Here is a 21,291-nt window from a genome sequence, read left to right as displayed (position 1 = left end):
TTTCACTGAGGATTTCTGTGTCTATATTCATAAGAGATACTGGTCTGTAGTTTTCTTGTGATGTCTTTGTCTGATTTTTGGAATCAGGGTAATACTGGTCTCATACAATGAATTGGTAAATATTCCTTCCTCTTCTAATTTTTGGAAGAGTTTGTCAAGAATTAGTACTAATCAGTTTTTTAAATGTTTGATAGGATTCACAAGTGAAGCCATCTGGACCTGAGCTTTTCTTACTGAGTAGTTCAGTTATTTGTTTATTTTACCAATTCAATCTCTTTACCATTCTACTCAGATTTTCTATTTCTTGAGTCGGTTTCAGTAGTTCGTATCTTTTTAGGAATCTGCCCATTTCATCTAAGTCATCTAATTTATGAGTATACAACTGTTCACAGTATTCCCTTACATTTTCATTTCTGTAAAGTCAGCAGTTATGTACCTTTTTCATCCCTGATTTTTGTCATGAGTCTTCTCTCTTTTCTTTTAGTTAATGTAGCTACAATTTTGGCAAGTCTGTTGATCTTTTTAAAGAACCAATTTTTTTTTAACATCTTAATGGAGTATAATTGCTTTACACTGTTGTGTTAGTTTCTGCTGTATAACAAAGTGAATCAGCTATACGTATACATATAACCCCATATCCCCTCCCTCTTGCGTCGCCCTCCCACCCTCCCTATCCCACCTCTCTAGGTGGTCACAAAGCACTGAGCTGATCTCCCTGTGCTACACAGCTGCTTCTCACTAGCTAGCTATTTTACATTTGGTAGTGTATATATGTCCATGCCACTCTCTTACTTTGTCCCAGCTTACCCTTCCCCCTCCCTGTGTCCTCAAGTCCATTCCTAAGAACCAATTTTCAGTTTGTTGATTTTCTCTACTGTTTTTCTATTCTCTTTTTCATTAATTACCATTCTAATCTGTATTACTTCCTTCATTCTGTCTCTTTTAGATTTAATTTGCTCTTCTTTTCCCAGTGTCTTAAGATCGAAGGTTAGGTAACTGATTTGAGATTTATCTTCATTTTTAATATAAGTGTTTATATCTATATGTTTGTCTCCAAGTACTGCTTTAGCTGCATTCCATAAGTTTTGAAATGTTGTGTCTTTATTTTCCTTCATCTCAAAATATTTTCTAATTTCCCTTATGATTTCTTATTTGGCTCATTGGTTATTTAGGAGTCTGTTAATTTCCACGTATTTGTGAACTCCCCAAGTTTCTCTCTGTTATTGATTTCCAATCTCATTTCATTGTGGTCAGAGAACATCCTTTACATGATTTAAATCCTTTAAAATGTACTGAGGTTTGTTTTATGGACTAGCATATGGTTTGTCCTGGAGAATGTTCCATGTGCACCTGAGAAAAATGTAGTTTCTGCATATTCTATAAATGTTCCTTAAGTCTAGTCAACTTATAGAGCTGTTCACGTCTTCTATTTCCTTACCAATTTTCTACCTAGTTGTTGCCTCCATTATTTAAACAAGGGTACTGAAGTCCCGAACTATTACTTTGTTAAGCGGTTCATAATTATTTAAGGACATTGTATTAGTTTCCTATTGCCACTGTAACAAATTACTACAAGCTTAGTGGCTTAAAACAACAACATAAATGTATTATTACCTTACAGCAGTGGTCCCCAACCTTTTTGGCACCAGGGACCAGTTTGGTGGAAGACAGTTTTTCTACGGACCAGTGGCAGGGGAAGGGGGGATGGTTCAGGCGGTAATATGAGCGATGGGGAGCGGCAGATGAAGCTTCGCTTGCTTGCTTGCCACCCACCTCCTGCTGTGTGGCCCAGTTTCTAACAGGCTGCAGACCACTACAGGTCCACAGCCTGGGGGTTGGGGACCCCTGCCCTATAGTTCTGAAAGTCAGAAGTCTAAAATGGGCACATAAAGGCAGCATTTCTTCTAGAGACTCCAAGGGAGAATCCTTTTCCTTGTCCTTCCCATCTTCTAGAGGCTGCTAGCATTCTCTGGCTTGTGGCCACATCACTCCAATCTCTGTTTCCACTGTCACACTGTCTTCTGTCCGACTCTGACTCTTCCTCCACATTCCTCTTATAAGGACCAGTGTGATTATACTGGGCCCACCCAGATGATCAGGGATACTTTCTCCATCTCAAGATCTTTAACTTAATCATATCTATAAAGTCTCTTTCGCCATTTAAGGTAGCATTCACCAGTTCTAAAGATTAGGATATAGACATATCTGGGGGCCACTCTTCAGCCTACCACAAACATTAATTGAAACACACTGCTGAATCAAGTCCTAGTTTATTCCATGTCACTGAGCTCATCCGGGTCAATATAAACCAAGCACTTTTTAGCCCTACTTTTGATATATATAAACTTGTGCTCTTCGGGCATTCTTTACCTATTTAATTACTACTACATCAGTCATTTTTAGTTTTTTCTATCTGTATTTTCCTCATATTTTATGAAATTATTTCAAGTGATCATGTTGAATATGTAGGACTGAAGCAAAAAACTGTAAATAAGATACACCTTTTTATAGCACAGGCTTTTGAGTCAAAACAGAGCTTGGTTTTAATCTTTGTCAGGCTGTTTCATTATCTATAAAATAGGAGTATTAATAGTTATCTGTAGAAGGCTGCTGCAAAGATTAAATAAAATAATGTATGAAACAATATGGAAAATAGATGGGAGGAATGGTAACCGAGGAGGAGCTCACTAAATACTTACAAGAGGCCGTTACGGTCTACAGAGGGATAAAACGTTGGAGCGCAGAGGAAAGGAAAGAGAAGTTGTCAAGTCAGTCAATTAACTACCTGGTCATTGTGATATGTGACACCAAATAATCTCTGACAAATACCCTAAGAGGTGCTCTGAATGTTATCCAGACAAAAACTTCAGTATGGGGTGGGATACAAGAGAAATCGGCTCCACAGGCTGATCTTTTATCTTAACCCAGGGTAACTTCACAAAAAGAGTACAGACTTGGGAGTCAGACTGACAACGTCCAAAGCATTCAGTTAGAAGCTTGCCATGTGACACTGAGCCAATCACAGTTCCATGAAGGCCTGTTTTCTCACCTATAAAGTAGAATTTATGTCATTCATCTCAGAAGGCTGTACTGAGAATTGAGAAAAATATGCTCCGTAAATCTCCTGACACAGTGTATGACACTTAGCAAGAACTCAACAAAATACCTCATTATTATTAATAATTACATGACACCAACAAGTTACTTTAACATCTCTAAAACCCCTGCTGTATAATTTGAGATAATGTCCTAATATATGAAAATCCCTAAAACCAGGCTGAAGACACACTCGGTACTTGAGGAACATCAGTTTCTCCTGCCTCCCCAATCCCTCTGTGCTTGACAGGACAGTGGCTCCCCAAAGATGCCCAAATCCTGACTTCCAGATCCGGAGAATGTTAAGTTGCAGGCAAAGGAGAATTAGTGGTTGCAGAGAAAAGTAATTTTCCTGATCAGCCGACCTTAAAATGGGGAGATCATCCTGGATTATCCAGGCGAGCCCAATATAATCACAAAGCACCTTACAAATGGATGAGAAAAGTAGGAGAGAGAGAACCACAGAGAAGGCAGTGTGAACAGACTCAGCCAGTCTGATGTTGCTGGCTCAGAAGCCTTGAGTCTGGTTACACACAGTCCCAGTGTTTGTCACTGAAACCCCACAGGAGGTCTGGGTCATAGGTAGTATCATGCCTGTTTTTAACAAACTAAAGCACTGGTGTTTAGAGAGGTGAAGGCACGTACCCAGATCCAGAAACTCTTAAGCAGCCCAGGGAGACTCACCACAGGTCTGATTGAGTCCCACACCGCCAGGATGGCACACCTGCCTGAGAAATGGAGGATCTCCCCTGAAAATCAGCAGCCAGAAACTCAAGTAAAAGGAGAACAGCCTTTTAAGGTTTTCCTTCACTAAAGCATCCTGAGATAATGAATTCATTGCCCTAATGCACAGAAGAAGAAACTGAGACCAGCTGACCCTTCGTTCTATAGACATCTCCTGGGCACCAACCATCTCCCAGGCACCGCGCTCGCACTAGAGAAGCACTTGAAGCTAAGAAGGCAGATGTCCTGTCTGTAAGGAACTGGGACTCTCGGGGGAGGAATAACTCCCAACAAATCACTGTAATCTAGAGTGTGACAAGCACAACCACGGCTACAAAGAGGAGGGGCTGTACTGGGCACTGGGAATGAACACGGAGGGGGAGGAGGACGGGGACAGGGACCACACACCAGGCAGCCAGGCCTGTGCTCCGCAGCGTGGCCTCGGTCTGGCACACTCTGCAGCCCGGCCCCCTCCTCCGCCACCACCACATCAGGACCACCACCCCCCGCCCCGGGGACGACGCGGGGCTCCTGGGCTTCCGCAGAGCCCTGCGTGACCGTCTTGGTACAGCGCTCCCCACCTCACAACGTAAATGTCTTCTAATTTGGCTGCTTCCCCACTGAGCTGAAAACTCTTTAAGCAGGAATGAAGGATTCCCGGCCCTGTGTCCCAGCACCGAGCCCAGCCTAAGAACTCGATCCTCGATGAAGAAGAACCGAACACCCTCCGGGGTCCAGCGGGGACAACTGCGGAGAAATACACACCCTACCGGCCTCCTCGTAAGGGTTTTCCCTGGAAGCTGGGCAGTGGTTTCCGAGAGTCTGAGGGTCTGCAGCGTGATGAGCAGACTGTGCTATTCCTGCCAGGATGCTGACTCCCAAAGCCGACAGCACTACTTTCTGTCACGCACCCTTTGTGGAAAGGAACGTGGGGCCGGTACCACAAAGACCGGCAGCTGTCCAGGGGTCGGCTCCGTGCCGTGTCCCCGCTTCCCGTGCTGGGCTCCACGGGGACAGGAACAAGGTGCAGCACCCTGCTGGCCAAGGGCCCCAGAGCAGAGCGGACTGACCGTGAGGACATGTAACCTGCCAGGCGCGGGACACAGATCCTCTCGTGCTCATTTTACACATGAAGAAACCTAAGCCCAGGGAGCTTATTGTTACCAGAGTAGTGCACCCATTTAGCAGGTAACGAGCACAACCCTAACGGGGGAGAAAAGGAAACTAGAACAAAGTACAATACAGAAAATAACCAATTACTGTGTTAAGCTCCATGACCTGGATGTTTCTGCCCCCTTGCCCCCGCCGCGCCACCGCAGGCCACATAAACGGGGCGGGCAGCCCCGGCTCCGCAGCTGCTCCGCACTGATGGCCTCAGTGCACTAAGGGAGGGGCCGTGAGCCACAGAGTGGACAGAGCCCGGGCTCCGGCCGAGAGTCCGTCACTGAGGTACAACTTCCTCGACAGCACTTTTCACACTTAAAACAACAACAAAAAGTAAAATTCATTAAGTAAACCAAAATCGTATGAGGCACCTCAGGACCTGGAAGACAAAAGCCCAGGGGGAAGGAGACGTGCTCGCCTTCCCCTTTCTCACCAGACCAGGACTCCCGGCAGAACCATGAACTGCTCTGAGACACAGAACTTTAAAATCACTTTTTTGGATTCTAGAGAAAGGATGGAGCAAAACTTTGTGCTGCTTCTGATAAACAATGAGATGGTTTGGTGACAAACAGAAAAACTGCTCACCAGCAAGCTTACAACTGACGTAAGTAAAAGTCTGATTGACTTAGAGTCATCAGAGACACTTCACCTGATTTAATCTGCACCTTTATGCCAGCACCACTGCTCTCTGCCATGATGTGTGTGGTTTCCTTCTCAGTGTCCACACCACCTTGACCACAGTCAGGTGGTCTTTCCTAACGACACAGTCTTCCTGAGAAAGGGCTCACTCTCTCATAAAACCCATTTGTCACTGCTCTAATGAAGTCTCTTTTGGAATAAATTCGAGCAATAAATTACATAAAGAAAACTGCAAAGAAATAAATCAGTTCTGAGACAATCAAAGGAGTATCATTTCAAGACTTTTCGCCCACCTGATTGGTGCTGGGGTTCTGCCTTGCATCTGAGACTACAGGGGTGACCGTGATGTCAGACCAGAGCAGGGCCTATGCTAACGCCTGCATGTGAAGGCTCTGCCTTGAGATGCTTTCATCAAGAAAAGGAAAAACACCCTCAGGAGTTCTACAAAACTATTTTTTCTCAGTACTACTTTGTATAGTGTGCATATTATGTTTTATAGACTCTCATCTTGCAAATAAGGACCTCAACAAATTGGCAAGTCACAAGAGATCGATATCCAAAAGATCTGTAAGAGAAATAAATAGTCTGCGATACAAAGAGCTAACCGTTATGAATGCGTTCATCAGAGAGCTTTGTGCCGGTACGTGGACAGCACTGGTAAGCGGAGGTAAGGCCCGGTCCCTACTGACTGGTAGCTGAGAGCAGGGAAAGGCAGCAGGTTACAGCCCAGGGCCAGAGCCAGCACACTGCCTGTTTCTACAAACAGTGTCGTCAGAACACTACCACGCTCGCTCACTTACATATTGTGCGCGGCTGCTTTTCTGCTACAACAGCAGGGTTGAGTAGAACATACAGCCCACACAATATTTACTATTGAGTATTTTTACAGAAAAAGTTTGCTAGCCCTAGGCTTAGAGTTTAACATGAAGACAATGGTGATACACCTACGGAAACATATCCGTTTTCTGGCTCTGTCTGGTGAAAGGGCTAGAAGCCATGACACGCCAGCAGCCCAGATTGTGGTTTTTAAACACCACTCCACACTAGAAGAAACCAGGGAACCTTGGAAGAAATGGCCAATTCCAGAGCTGGGCAAGAGTAAGTACAAGATGAGCCTGGAACAAAATGCTGTTAGAAAGTGTAAAAAAAAAAAAACCTCAAAAACCGTATGGAATGATCCTGTCAACAGGACCCAGGAGTCAGGGTAAAGAGCTCCCAATGGCCAAATCTGGAGCAAATTAAGCATCAGCTTATATAGTGACAGTAAAGGAGTACAACCAATTGAATTAAAGAAGAATCCCTGAATGTATACCGACAGCTGACGGAGGGAAGGAGAGAGGAAAAGAAAGAAGGAAAGAAAAAAATGAAAATGTTCCCTTTCAGCAGAATGTCAACCAATAAATGTAGATGGAATATCTCAGTTAGAAAATTACAATTTTACAACCATCATAGTAATAATTCGGATAAGAAACATTAATGGATACTAAAATTTGTGAGGGAGAGTTTAATAAGGAGTATTTACATAGTCTCAAAGCATCTCCCCACAAAAGTACTAATTAATTACAAAAGGAAAATGGAAACTTTACAGTGGAGAAAACTGGCACCACCTACACCAGTGATCAAGCTTAACGTCATCAGTAACGGGATAAGGTGACACCGACCCTGCGTGCCTCCTGATAGGACGTACTGAGGAGGACACACCATCACCTCAGTGGAACTCCTGCCTCAACAGTGCACAACATGAATCTAAATTGAAGGAAACATCAGACAACCCAAACTGAGAGATATTCTACAAAATCCTGGCCTGTGCGATAGTCAAACATGCATGCCACGAAAGGCAACGGAAGGCGGAGGAGCTGTTCCAAATTAAGAAACTGAAAGGCTCGACAACTAAGAGCAATGTGTGGTCTTGAACTGAGTCCTATAAAACAGGGGCCCCCAACCCCCAGGGCCACGGACCAGTGGCGGTCCGTGGCCTGTTAGGAACCGGGCTGCACAGCAGTAGGTGAGCGGAGGGCGGGCAGGCTAACGAGTGAAGCTTCTTCATCTGTATTTACAGCCGCTCCCCATCACTTACATTATCGCCTGAGCTCCGCCTCCTGTCAGATCAGCAGCAGCCTGAGACTCGTAGGAGAGAGACCCTACTGTGAACTGCGCATGCAAGGGATCTAGGCTGCTCGCTCGCTCCTTATGAGAATCTTATCTAATGCCTGATGATCTGAGGTGGAGCCGAGGGGCTGCAAATACAGATTATCATTAGCAGAGGGGTTTGTCTGCACAGAGACCATAATAAATCAAGTGCTTGCAGACTCATATCAGTGAGTGGCAAGTGACAGTTAAGCTGCATCTTACAGAGTAGACCGGACGTAAGCAACACACTTCGGGTGTCACTGTCTCCCACCACCCCCAAATGGGACCATCTAGTTGCAGGAAAACAAGCTCAGGGCTCCCACTGATTCTGCATTATGGTGCGTTGTATAATTATTTCATTATATATTACAATGTAATAATAATAGAAGTGCACAGTAAATGAAACGTGGTTGAATCATCCCAAAACCATCCCCCCGCACCCCAGATCCGTGGAAAACTTGTCTTCACGAAACCAGTCCCTGGTACCAAAAAGGTTGGGGACCGCTGCTATAAAAGACAAAACGGGAACAACCAGCAATAGCAGCACATGGACTGCAGGTTAGATAATAAAAGTACCGAAACGATGACTAACTTCTGTCATCACGGTTATCTGCAACTGCAGTTATGTAACAGACAGCCCTTAGTCTCAGGAAATACACACCAAGGTACTCAAGTATTTAGGGGTAAAGGGGAGATAACACACACACCTTACTCTCGAATGAGTCATGAAAATACACAGACACAGAGAGAATGGCAAAGCCAATGTGGGAAAATGTAAACAATTGGTGAATCCAGACAAGTGAGTATACAGGGCTTCTTAGCACTATGCTTTTAACTCTTCTGTAAGTTTAAAGTTGTTTCGAAATAAAAATTTTAATGCCAGGAAAAAAAAAACGGGAGGGGGAGAGGAAAGGAGAAGACAGATCAATACCCACAACGTGCCGTGGCACGTAGGAATATGAAGAAGTCATGGAAACGTGGGAGACGGAAATGAAGAACCTGGAGGAGTCAGACGGTTTACCCATCCCTGCCCCAAGTCCTTCGCCCGGCCTTGGCAACGATGTCTGCATCCAGCCAGTCCTCTCTGAAAAAGCCTCCTCCAGAAAGCCTGTCTTGGTCCTGAGATGAGAGAGGTCGCTCTCTGAGCCCCTAAAACTGGCCTTCTTTTACTGCAGCGCTTAACACACTCTTAAAATTGTTCCCCCACATGTTTATCTCCCCCGTTGGATTCCAAATTCCTTGATAAAAAATGAGGATGAGGAGGAGGATGGCAGGAACAGCAGCTACTTGCCCTGTACTTACTAAATGTCAGGCATGACACTAAACAGCTCTTAACACATATCTCATTTAAACCTCAAAAAATTTCAAAGGGGATTTATTAATTTTTTATCACCATTTTTCCATCACAGAAACTGAGGCTGAGAGGGGTCACAACCCAGAGAAGGAGAAGTGGCAGAGCTCAGATGTGAACTCAGGTCTGTCTGATTTAAAATTACGTCCTTAACCACTCTCGCCTGAGTCTTTAGTTAGCTGTGGCTTGCACATAGGAAGCAAACAAAAGGTGAGAGGGATTTTTCTAAGCATTTCACTTCCATGTGTGTTCGCACAGCACACCCAACCAGAGAGCAAGGGACAAGGGTGGCAAAAGGTGGCAGGAGAAAGCCAGCCCTCAAAAAATTACTGGCAGGACTTCCCTGGTGGCGCAGTGGTTGAGAGTCCGCCTGCCAATGCAGGGGACACGGGTTCGTGCCCCGGTCCGGGAAGATCCCACATGCCGCAGAGTGGCTGGGCCCGTGAGCCATGGCCGCTGAGCCTGCGCGTCCGGAGCCTGTGCTCCGCAATGGGAGAGGCCACAACAGTGAGAGGCCCGCGTACCAGGAAAAAAAAAAAAAAAAAAAAAATTACTGGCAGATAGTCCACTGCACTGGTAGGTGACCAAGAGTTGATGTATGAAATTCAGATGGAAAAGATAACATATATTGGATGTAAAAATATATTCTAATTTAAAAAATTTTAGTAAAATTAAACAAACACATAATCACTGTCATTTCACCCTAATGACATGTGCAGACAGGGGAACACAGGCTCAGAGAAGTAACTGGCCCAGAACAAACAGTTCAATATAGCAGTGCAGATACTCAACAAATATTAAATAAATGAATGGAGTGAAAGAAACCTCAGTATAAATTTCTGAATTCCTATGGACTCAATCCAGTATTCAGCTCTGCTAAAATTACTAAAAGTAGAATCATGGCTTTGTCCAAAGTTCCCCATGGTTTTGTACCTGGTACTGATCAAGTCCCCTGGCCCACTCAAGTCAGTAGACGAGGGAAGGCAAGAGGAAGCAGCAATTTCCACACCAGCTGACAAAGCTTTTGTTACTGTTGCTTGCTTCTTTACACAAATCAAAGAATTTGACTTTTATACTCCAATGCAAATAACTGTCAGGACTATAATTTTCCCCAACAAAATAAACAGATTACAATGGCCGGTAGCCGTAAGTCAGACTACCCTAATACTTTCCTTTAAAAAAATTTCAATTCAAAGCTTCTGAAATATTTTTTCTTTAGGGCACAGTAAACCTTATAATGTAAGTAAACCCTATAACGTAAGTTAGCTGCATGACCTTGAACAAGCTATGCATCTCCCTCACCTCCATTTCTTTAGCTGTAGAATGAGAACCACCGAACGACTTCCCAAGGCCCCAGGATTAAAGGAGGTATCGTGTGGAAAAGAACCTGCAGCAGTGCCAGGCACAACTTAGGCACAAAACAGAAACAGGCCATAATGGTTTGCAGGCGCTGGCTACAGAGTATGCCTCTTAAAATGTCAGAAATATGAAAGGTTAGTATCAGTACGTGAATTTCAAAAGCAATGCAAAGCTTGTTGATGGATCAAGACTAACACTGATTTGGGAGAAGCTACCTGTGTGGAGGAAGAGGGTGACCTGGCTATGTGGAGCGCCATCTAGTGGAAGAAGGATAGAGCACAAGTGGCATAAGTAACTGAGTAGAGCGGGGGAGAATAAGGGAAAATGGTGAGGATGAAAACCGTCCCTTCTCCCTCCTCCTCTCCGTTACAATTTCTCCATGGGAGCTTGAACCAACAGTGACCCCAAGTGTAAGATTCATATCAAACACAGAGATCAGAAAGGGTGCTCTCACACACTCACGCTCTTTATCATACCAAGGAAGAACATCAATAATATGCCAGGAACACCTTTTAAAGTCCTTAAAATAGCAGCAGGGGCTGATTGGTGAAAAATTATGGAAATTTAAAGCTCACCAATTCAGAGTAAGATACCTTGTGCTTGTGGAGAGAGGCTGCTGAGTGCCCAGACATGTTTTAAGATGTGCAGTCATAAATCTGTTTATGGAAGCCTCATTTGTTAATGGAAGCTTCAGGTGCTGCGTCTTGAATAGCATAATAAAATCAGTCAGAACTGCTGCTAATTTTGTACATGATATTAATGAAAGAGGCTTCCTAAAGAATGAGTTTCCCCTTCAGTATCTCCAGGATTGGAAAACTAAAATCATTCTAAGACATAAAATTAACCTGAGGAATGAAATCGGGTGATTTATGTATTAAGTTCTTATTATACACTTTACTCTGCAAAGTGCCGCCAGCATGCACACACCTGTCTCAGGCAATTCTGTGAAATGAGCAGGTAATGTCTGCCTAGCACTCATTGCACGTCAGACACTGTACTTACCTCACGCCTAACACAATCACCCCACAAAGCAGGTATAAGGTCTCCAACTTTACAAATGAGAAGTTGAGGCTCCGAGAAGTTAAGTAACTGGCACAGGGTTACAGACTAGAAAGCTGTCGCCTCCCATAATCCCGCGGCCCTTTTAGAAGCTCTTCCCTGTGAAGTAACGCCGCTCCCCATGGAAACGCATCCACCAGACTTTCCGCGCTGCCCATGGTCACACAGCTCGTACCCCACGCGGTCACACCACTGTCTGCCCCTCTGTGCAGTCGGCTCTGCTCACGGATGACCAGTCCGATGCCGGACAGTGCATTTTAAGAGCTGCATGACAGAGATCCTCCCAGGGGGGTCAACATGAAAACCCAGCCACGAGGAAAGCTCCCACCTCTGCCTGGAGCTTGCAGGTAAGCTATGCGGTTCAGCGCCCTGGAGGTGGGCAGATACAGACCTGAACCCTGGCTTACCACTTGTTAGCTGTGTGACCTTAGGCAAATTATTTAACCTTCCTGCCCTCAGTTTTCTTACCTATAAAATAAGGTAAAATGATTTATTCTTTTAAGACAGCTGTTAGAAGAATTAAATGAAATAATGTACATAAAGCATCTAACCCAGAAAAGGTTCTTGATTAACAGTAACTATGATTATTAACAATTGCAATAAGTATATTCAAACACCACCCTCCTTCAGAAGGCCAAAACCATTATCTGCGGGAATATGTTCTTGTATGTTCTAGCACTTTTTTTTCCTTTTATGAGCCTATTTTTAGAAGATGGAGAATTTTTAAACATACCATAAACTGACTATAAATCCCTGATGTCATACCCATTGTGTCTGTGATAGAGTATTAAATACCAATACAAGGAGCCCTGTGTCTCTGAGAGGTTCCTTCAAGAGACAGAGCTTCATCAAGAGATACTGATTAATTCTCAACACAGAAAGTTTTCTATTTTCTCCTTGACTACTGAAATACACATGGTTAAAAATCCTTACCTTGAATGCTTACTGAACACTGAAAAGTACTGCCGGAGAACACAGGAAAAAAAGGAGCTTGCCTTTTTTGGTAAAACACATTTTCAGGAACCTCTTTTAAAAATTCATCATCACAAATGGAAATTCCTAACTGGCTTCCACTACAATGAAACTCTTACCTAAAAACAAACAACAGTGTTGGGTTCCACCCCTTTGCCTCTTAAAGTATCCTATCAAAACACTGCAGACTTGATTTAAAAGTTCAGCCTGACTACTTAAAGCTGCATACCTAGACTGGGCAAGTTACTTTACCCTTTTGAGCCTCAGATGCCTCACTGGAAAAAATAAAGGAGGCGGGCAGGGGATAAAACCACCTACCTTGCAAGATCTTGTGGGGATGAGAGACACTGCATAGGAAGCACCTGGCACAGAGGCCCTCAATTTGGCAGCTTTTATTAGAATCATTATTCCAATGCTAAGGAACACTCTACTTCTATTTTTTGATGAAACATAAAAACCATTCCATCTCCACTCAGGGGGAAGGATGACAACAAGCAAAGGGTCTTGTGAGATCCAAGTTGCTGCTGGCATTCCATCTGTGACCCCAATTGCTCCTTGGGCTTTGGGTGTCTATCTGGCATCTGAGATTGAAGATTAACTCCTTCAGGTAAGAAGGTTTCTTCGGCAAGTGATGAGGGCCTCCAAATTTCTGGTTTAATCCTGTCATAAGAAATCTCATTAGGAGTTTAGGGAAGGAGAGCTAATTGTATTACAGTGCACTGGCTAACAAGTTCCTCAAGGAAGAATAAAAGTAAATAAGCATCTGATTCAAAGCAGATCTGATAACATCTTCTCATTACCTCCTGAGAAGGACCCCTACTGTTCCACCACGAGTACAGAGCCCTGGGATGTTCTGCTTGTTTAACACTGCATTTCACTTAGAACTTCCTTTCATTTCTGTCTGCAGAGCTGTTGGTGACTTCCTCCTACCCCCAACTCAGGGGCTCTAAAGTGGTAAAGAGCCAAGCCTTTAATGACTGCCAAACTCCAAATATACTTTCCAACTCTTCTACCGTTATGAGAATTAAAACACTGAAACGAAGACTGGAGTTTGCCAGGGATACGTACCAAGAATTATATGAGGTGCTGAAGACGCAAAGACATGTTAAGACCAAGCCCTGCCTCCCAAGCACCCCACTCTCTCCCAGGGAAGACAAAGAGATCCAATCAGTACAGTGTGATGACTATCACCTCATCAGAGACTTAGGCAGTGGCTGCTTCGGGACCAGAAAATAGGCGCTCTGACCCATTTGGGGGGGAGGAGATACCTACAGCAGAAATTGGAAGGATAAAGTATAACGACGGATGCTACATAACCCATCTTTTAATTCCGGCACAGGCTAGGGAGAAAAGAACAAACTGCGCCTAAGAGGCCAGAGTCTGAATCCCCCTTCTGTCATTACTAACGGTACCATCAGAGCTTGACCCTTTATACGTCCAAGGGTCAGTGTGAAGAACTGTGTAAAGAACAATGGGCTTGGAGAAGGACAAAGCCTGAACCTCCACCTGGACATTTTATAAGTGTGTCACTCGGGGTGACTCAACTTTATTGTTGGAGTCTTGGTTTCTACAAGTGAAATATTAGGCTAATAGCCTCTACATTTCTGGGCTGTTCCCAGTATTGAGATTATAGACCTAACCGGGCACAGAGAAGCACCTCGAAAATGCTCCTAGACTGAGAGTCAAATCTAAACTGCCTGTCACTAAATGTTTCAAAAGAAGAGCTGAAGGCTAATAAGACCTTCCTTAGGAAAGGAGAGGGCATCTGTAAACTTAAAACTCACTCTCCGTCTAATGCAGGGAGGGCAGACGCTCCTCAAGAGCAGAGACTGCTGTCCCCTCTCCACCTTCAGGACCAGCACAAATGCCCCGCGAGGCAGGTTCTCAATAAACCCCTACTAACGTCCAGACACCAAAACACGGTAACTGACAATCACTGGATCCCTTTGAATCATAACACACTATAAAAAATTCAGAAATGGCTTATCTAAAAGTGTGAGTCATGCATCCATTTTCTTACAAAAAACAAAACCTGATAACCCTAAGGAAAACTATTAAAAACTTAAATAACCACATCCTTCTCTGGATAAAGCAGAGAATCACACACTATGGCATGAAGGCACCACAGCTAAATATAACTCTGTAATTTTCATTCTCATTCTTCTCTCTTATTTTAAATGCCTGACAACACGCTAGCGATCAAAAAAATTGACAAAAAGGATCCCCCAAAATGAAACTCTTAAGCCACTGAGTTTTGTTGAACAAAGAGGTGCACTTAAGGCAAAATAACGATCCTTCCTTTATACATGTTGACCCCTCACACATATCCTGAGTAATGCTAAGAGTCCTATTATTAGAGAAATTTGTGTAATATGAAAAACACTTATTTATCTCGACATGAATAGGCCACCATAATCTGGAATCCTTTGCTCCACTTCCTCTTGTAACCAACCACTAAATATAACTTGGCAGTGAACCAGCCACCAATCCATATATTACATCAGATAATTAAAAAGACAGGGTTATGCAATCTTATTTAATGGTTACTTGGCTTGGATTGAAAAACATCCAAAGCAATACCAGAGAACTGGATTAAATTATAACCGTAAGACATTTCTGAAGATGTTTTTTAGTAAGAGTCAGCACATCCCCTACTAGCAAATATAACATAAAACATGCAATGCTACTTTCCTCTCCAATTAACCTCCTTGGCAAGAAACTGCAATGTCAACTCACTCTATAGGCAGTGGTGTTTGCGGGGAGGCGGAGGGGTGATTTTAAAAAGTCTACTTAAAAAAAAAAAAAAGCCTATTTTATTTGATTCGGTTTAACATCAAGTAAACATTACCCGTTACTATTGGCAAAGAAACAAAAGCACTCGATATTTGAGGGGTGGGGGGAAGGAAAATCAGTTATCCTGAGAAAACAGAAATAAAAGTCAGGATCTAATGTCCACTACGAAACACAAGCCTGGAAAGTGTAAAAGCCGACCTACGTTAGCAGAGAAGCATACATCTTGATGTGATCCCAGCTCAAGTTCTTACTTACGGATTATTAGGAAAAAAAGTAATTCAGCTAGGAAGTTGAGAACATGGTTACAAATGCTGAATTTTTTTTAAAAATGACCACACCTCATTTATCAACTGTTTCATTATCATAGTGTGTTGATTACTGAAGTCATATATTGGTCTCCAGAGAGCTTTAATTTAAAAATGCCCCTTGACCTGAGCACTAATATCCTGTTGGATAAATCTACCGTGAATGTTTGTTTCTTCAAAGAAGACCACTAGACAAGCACCGACAAAAACTTTTTAACAAAATCAACAGGAAGTCGACAGGAGTCGGCAGGAAACAAGCATATTAGTTACATGGATTTCTGCAGGTAAATTAGCATGTGTGAAGTGTTTCAGAGCCATCTTTCGGGGAAGGCATAAGTAGGGAGAACAAGGGCCTTATGAGAACAAACACCTGAGTTCAGATTAACCTATCTCAGTTACCTACGAGCTCCCACAGCTGAGGTCCTCAGCTCCCTCCCCTGAAAAATGGAGACATCAAAGGCTGCCTCACCAGCGTGCAAGTGTGAGAACACAAGTAGACGGCATGTGCCTGAAAGAGCCTCAGAAACTTTAGAACACTATACAAACAAAGCTACTGTTAGCATTTGGAGATGTTAACCATCGTGTCTATCTATTACGTGTCACTCCGTAATAAAACAGAGGTGTGCACTGCTGACCCATCAGCACTGCACAAGTTAGTGCCCGAATGTGGAATCCAGTATCGAGATTCAGAATAACATCTGAAAAACCAGGTGCCTCCTTTAGATGCGAACAGTCAAAAATACAAGTAAAAAAGAATAAAAATGCTCTCAATAGTCACTCACAAGATGATTATCAGATTTAAAATCAGTTTCCTAATAGCCAATTCAGATTTAAGACACTATGTTTTAGAAATGCACTTGTAGTTCTGAAGTTACGTAACAGAGCGTAATTAATATGTTAAATGATAGGGTTCTGCATTCCAGATACCAGCCTGTGATTTAAGGGGAAAACATTTTAGTCTGAAATAATCTAAATTAACAGTAGTAAGAGCACCTGAGCAGTATCTTTCTTCCTCCACATATCTGTTGGATGTGAGAAGCGTACTTCTTAACAAGAACTACATTTCTGATGGAAAAGTAAGGTAATCCGGTTTAAGATCTTAAAAAAAAACACTAATGGCAACACGGTCCAAGATCTGTTTCAAATAACTGGAGGCAATTACCACATGTAAAAACACAGAAACCAAAAGAATTCTGAATGTATTAGAATGGATGTACTGCAGCAACCTGGCACAGAAAAATAATTCTGACTTTTAAAATAAAATAACTTACTACACTTTTGTTGAACTGCTTCCTTAATTGAGTACAACGTAACTTTGATTCAGCTTCTTTATTAAGAAAAGTGCACTCATTCTACAATCCAGAATATTTCTAACGCCAGTGATCTCACACAATGTACAAAGAAATATCTTTCAAAGAGATGACAGCCCAGCAGGCAACAAAAGATATATGTAAATCACAAAGAGCGAGGAGTACAAATCTAACTGTAGGGCTGTCCGGAAGAGCATGGCGATAAAACTTAAAATTCTCTTACTTTAATGCATGCCCATTACTCCTTCACAAGCCCATGTTAGTTAAGAAATAAAAATAAGCCTACAATTAAAATAAAATGGGGAAGCTCTGTGAACCAATCTCCGTTCAACAAATTAAATATCAAGCTGAAATTCTTGGAGACAGTGAGTCTCCCCACCACCACCCTCAGTCAACAACACGCACACCCTACTCGGAAGAACTGGGTGCAACGCGCAAATACCGGAGGTCGCTGTTTTAAAATATAGATATCTATACACAAGCAGAATATGTCTGCCTCATCTTTCACTTCCAACAATAAAAGAGCCAGGGCCAGCATTAAGACCAGCAGACCCGCCTGAGGCAGGAAGCACAGACTATCAAGGTACAGTGAGTGATTCAGGCGAAAGGTAACAGATCCGACCAGATAATGTTTCTGCCATCACCCAGAGAAACAGCAGACCAGCGGCTCCCAAACCCAGCTTTCTCTGAGACACGTATTCCACATCCAGGAGGAATAAAGGGCTGCTCCCGGGAAGGCAGGCTTAATTTACCATCCATCCCAGAAGACTACTCAGGAAGCCTGATGAGGAACAAGCCTGGGAACACTGTCCTGGGCCCGCACGCCTCCAGACGCCCCTGTACCTCCTGAACCCTGTGGCCTGCATTCCCCAGGGCTGCTCACACCCTGAGCTGGCCGGAGTAGTGCTAAGATGGCACAGGCAGCAGAGACTCCGCGGCTGGCGTTCCGAATCCCCAGCCAGCCCCCAAGGAGGGCGGCCCAGCCAGAGGCTCCCAAACAGAGGACAGGCAAGCCAAGAAGCGGGCTCCGGTGTGGGCCTCTTCTCCCCTAATGGCCCTCGAGGGCCAGCCTGCAAGGCTTGGCATGAGCTGCCCACCCCCAGGGAGGGCGGCTAGAGCCTGGACCCGGGACAAAGAGGGGATGCGACAGGAGACGGGTCTCTGCCACTGGGACCGCTGACCCTGCTCCTCCAGAGTGCTTGGGGTCTGATCCCAAACCTCCTCCAAAGGTCCTCAAACTTCACCAACAATCCAAGCACCTGCTCCCTTCACCTCTTCTGCATTCGATCCCCTCAAATCCTTCCATTTCCCTCCAGCTTGCTCTAGTTCCTTCCCTCCAGACAAGCCAAACGCACTAGTTCCCCGAGTCCCCCGCCCCACTCTCCCCCTCCAATGAGATCATTCAACCCCGCCCCGACGAAGCCCCCAGATGTTCGCCGTCCCCCACCCAGAAGTTTCCCTTGGGTACCCTCGAGGCCCCAAAGGTTTCCTTCAAGTCCTAGCCAAACGCCTCAGCCTCCTTCCTTCCCGAGTCTCCCCAACGCGCACACACACCTCGGCGCTCCCCAGGTGTCCGGTACGCTCCCAGGTCTCTACCCGAACGCCCCCAGGCTGCGACCTGGGTCCCCTCCAGTCGCCCCGAGGGCGACGGCCAGCCAGCCCCACGCTCCCGCCTTGCCCCCCCCGGTCCCGACCCTCCGGTCCCTGGCCCCCTGGCCCACCGCTCCCGGGTCTCCAACGGCCGCGGGCGCCAGTAACGCCCCTACCTTGGTTCACCAGCCGCAGGGCGTGCGTGAAGGAGGGGTCCAGGGAGTCCTTCTCCGCCATCAGCTCCGGCAGGTACTTCTCCTCCATGCTCGCCGGCCGCCCGGGCCCGGGACGCGGACTCGAGGCGGGCGGGCAGCGCCGGCCACGCAACCCCCGACCCCGCCCGCGCCCTAGCGGCGCGGAACCCGGGCCGGACGCCGCGGCCGAGGCGCGGCGGAGCCAAGCCGGGCGGTCGGCCTGGCGGCGGCGGCGGCGGCGACGGCGACGGCGGCGCCGCGAGGCGGGAAGCGGCCGCGCAGCCCCGGTCCCCAGGGGGTGGCCGCCGACTGCCCCGCGCTGGCGGCCACTGCCTCCCGGACGCGGCCCCCGCGCTCCCGCCACGGGACGGCGTGGTCAGGCGGGCCCTCCTGCCCGGCCGGCGACACACTCTGCGAGCCTGAGGCAGTCCCAGGCGAACCCAGCCAGCTGGCGCCAGCGCCGAGCTCAGCCACCACCCGCACGCCGCACGCCGCCCCGCGTTCTCCGAGCGGCCCCGCCGAGCGCCCGGCCCCGCCCTCCGCGCCCCGCCCGCCGCGCCTGCGCGCTGCGCCCGCGCCCCGCCGCCCGCCGCGGCGCGCCGCCAGGGGGGGCCGCTACCGGCTGCGCGGACGGGCCGGGGAGGGGCCTCCCGGCGCCTCCCGCACCGTGGGGAGCCCCACGGGTCGGCTACCGCATGGCCAGACGCAGAGACCGGGAAACTGAGGCCCCGAGAGGTGAAGCGGCTCGCCCAAGGTCACCCAGCGAGCTTTTACGGGAGGAGGGCTGCGCGCTCGGCCCCCTGGTCGGGTCAGGGGCCGGGCGGGGAGAGAGGACGCCGAGCAGCGCCCGCGCTCGGCGCAGCGGGCTCTGGGGAAAGGCAGAGGGGCGAGCCGCCCTGCTCTTTAAGCTCCCTGGACTTTCCTAACTTATCTCGCGTTGCTGTCCCCTCCTATGTGCTAGAAAATAACGTGGGCACGCCGTCCTCCCTTGGCGCCTCCCGCGCTCAGCGCCGACCCCCGAGACCCTCGGTACCGAGGTCGATTACTTAAAAGCGCGTGCCCTTCAGGTCGGCCTTGTCATCCCGACTTGCCGCCGGGTAGTCATTCTCTTCGCGCAGAAAGCCTGCTGTTCCCGGATGCAGAGGAGGGAGCTGCGCCCCAGGCCCGTCCCCTGGACACACGTGGGTGCTGATGTCCTCCGACCATACACGCTCCGACCCCCATCCCCGATAAATCCTCCATCAGGCCGTTTTCAGATTTCCCGTGTAGAGTCAGTGTCCCCCAGCAGGCCAAAGACTCCGCATCTGTGCTGCCTTTGCCCCCCCAAACCCCCACTTCAAGTCCTGACCTCAACGTAACTGTCCCTGGTCAGCCTTCCCGGACTTCCCCAGCAAAGCTGGTTACTGTTCTGTGTCCCACCAGCGCTGAGCAAGCTCGCTCTCAGAGAGCTGTAACTCTGTTTTCATCAGACCACGAGCATCTCAGGGACAGGGCTAGAGTTTTGTTTTATGGGTAAAGTTCCCAGCGCTTAGTGCACTAGGACAGATGGAGAGGCACCAGAAACATCTGATGAAGGAATAAGCCATGGGCATGCCACTCCTCCGGGAGTGAATCTTCCTCCCAGCCCCCCAGGCAACCGCCTGTACTCCTGATATAAACAGAGGCAGCTCTACACCCGAAGATGCTGGGAGTGGAAATCAGGGAGCTCTAAGCTGCCCCTAAGTCCCAGCCGGACTTCGCTCATTCTTAAGCTCCACCCCTAGACAGGCCTGGCTCCAGGTGAGGTGCCATTTCAGAGTCCCCAGTAAGAATCTTCTTCGCGTCTTTCTTTGGGCTAAACTTGCAAGAGCCAGTCAGCTGAGGCAGTTAAATGCGTGGCCTCTGGGACCAGACAGCCTGCATTTAGAATCATGGCTTAGCTGCTCACTAGCTGTGTTAGCTTGGGCAAGTTACTTCACCTCTTGATCTCCTCATCTGTAAAGTGGAAATGATAATAGAACCTATTTCCTAAGAGAATTGTGAGGATTAAGCATATCAACTCTCAATGAAATCCCCAGTCTCCAGCACATAGAAAGTGCTTAGTTGTTCTTTGTTGAGTTTTTCCCCTATGCATGGCTGCTCTCCGGGTTTTCTGAACCAGCTTTAGCTCCTGGGGGCACTTGCATCGCCCCAGCAGACTAGGTGAAGGACCTGGGACCACACATCTCTGTTTTGGACCAGGAGCCCAGAGTGTAGCTGGGCAGACACTCTGCAGTCCCAGATCTTGCGGGACCGACTGTGCACCCTCAGTCAAATAACCTGTCTGAGCTTCGGAGCCCACCTCTCCAAAACCCATCTTATGCCGGCAGTCCTGGAGGGCAGTTGGAAGGATTTGAGGGGAAATGTTTTCTCCCTTAACATTAGAGTGGAATGCACAGACCTCTGGCTTCCATGCCTTACAACCCAGGGTTTACATTCTAGGGTGTGATTCCCTGGCAGCCACTTTCCGAGGGAGGAAGGGAGGAGGAGAGAGTCTGGGACCCGTAAGGGTGACCAGATGCTCAGCTGCCCCCCTCACCACTTGGTCTAAGACTCTCCTTTCCATTCCAGCCTTCTGCCCCTGTGAC

General features: G+C 46.8%; 1 protein-coding gene across 2 annotated transcripts in view; it reads right to left on the bottom strand.

Moving 5' to 3' along the window:
* Nucleotides 1-18,848, bottom strand: part of KHDRBS3 (KH RNA binding domain containing, signal transduction associated 3) — a 162,921-nt gene extending 144,073 nt beyond the window's left edge. For both annotated transcript variants that reach the window (XR_009534071.1, XM_060115848.1), the window contains exon 1: nt 18,668-18,848. Coding sequence is in view for 1 of the 2 variants with exons in the window: in XM_060115848.1 (XP_059971831.1) it covers nt 18,668-18,755 (88 nt within the window). In the remaining variant the exon portion in view is untranslated. The remainder of the gene's footprint in view (nt 1-18,667) is intronic.
* Nucleotides 18,849-21,291: the final 2,443 nt, after the last annotated feature.

Source organism: Mesoplodon densirostris, chromosome 13, assembly GCF_025265405.1.
Source record: "Mesoplodon densirostris isolate mMesDen1 chromosome 13, mMesDen1 primary haplotype, whole genome shotgun sequence".
In the NCBI taxonomy this organism is placed as follows: domain Eukaryota; kingdom Metazoa; phylum Chordata; class Mammalia; order Artiodactyla; family Ziphiidae; genus Mesoplodon; species Mesoplodon densirostris.
Note: the sequence above shows the minus strand (reverse complement) of the source record. Positions and strands in the feature narration are given on the sequence as shown.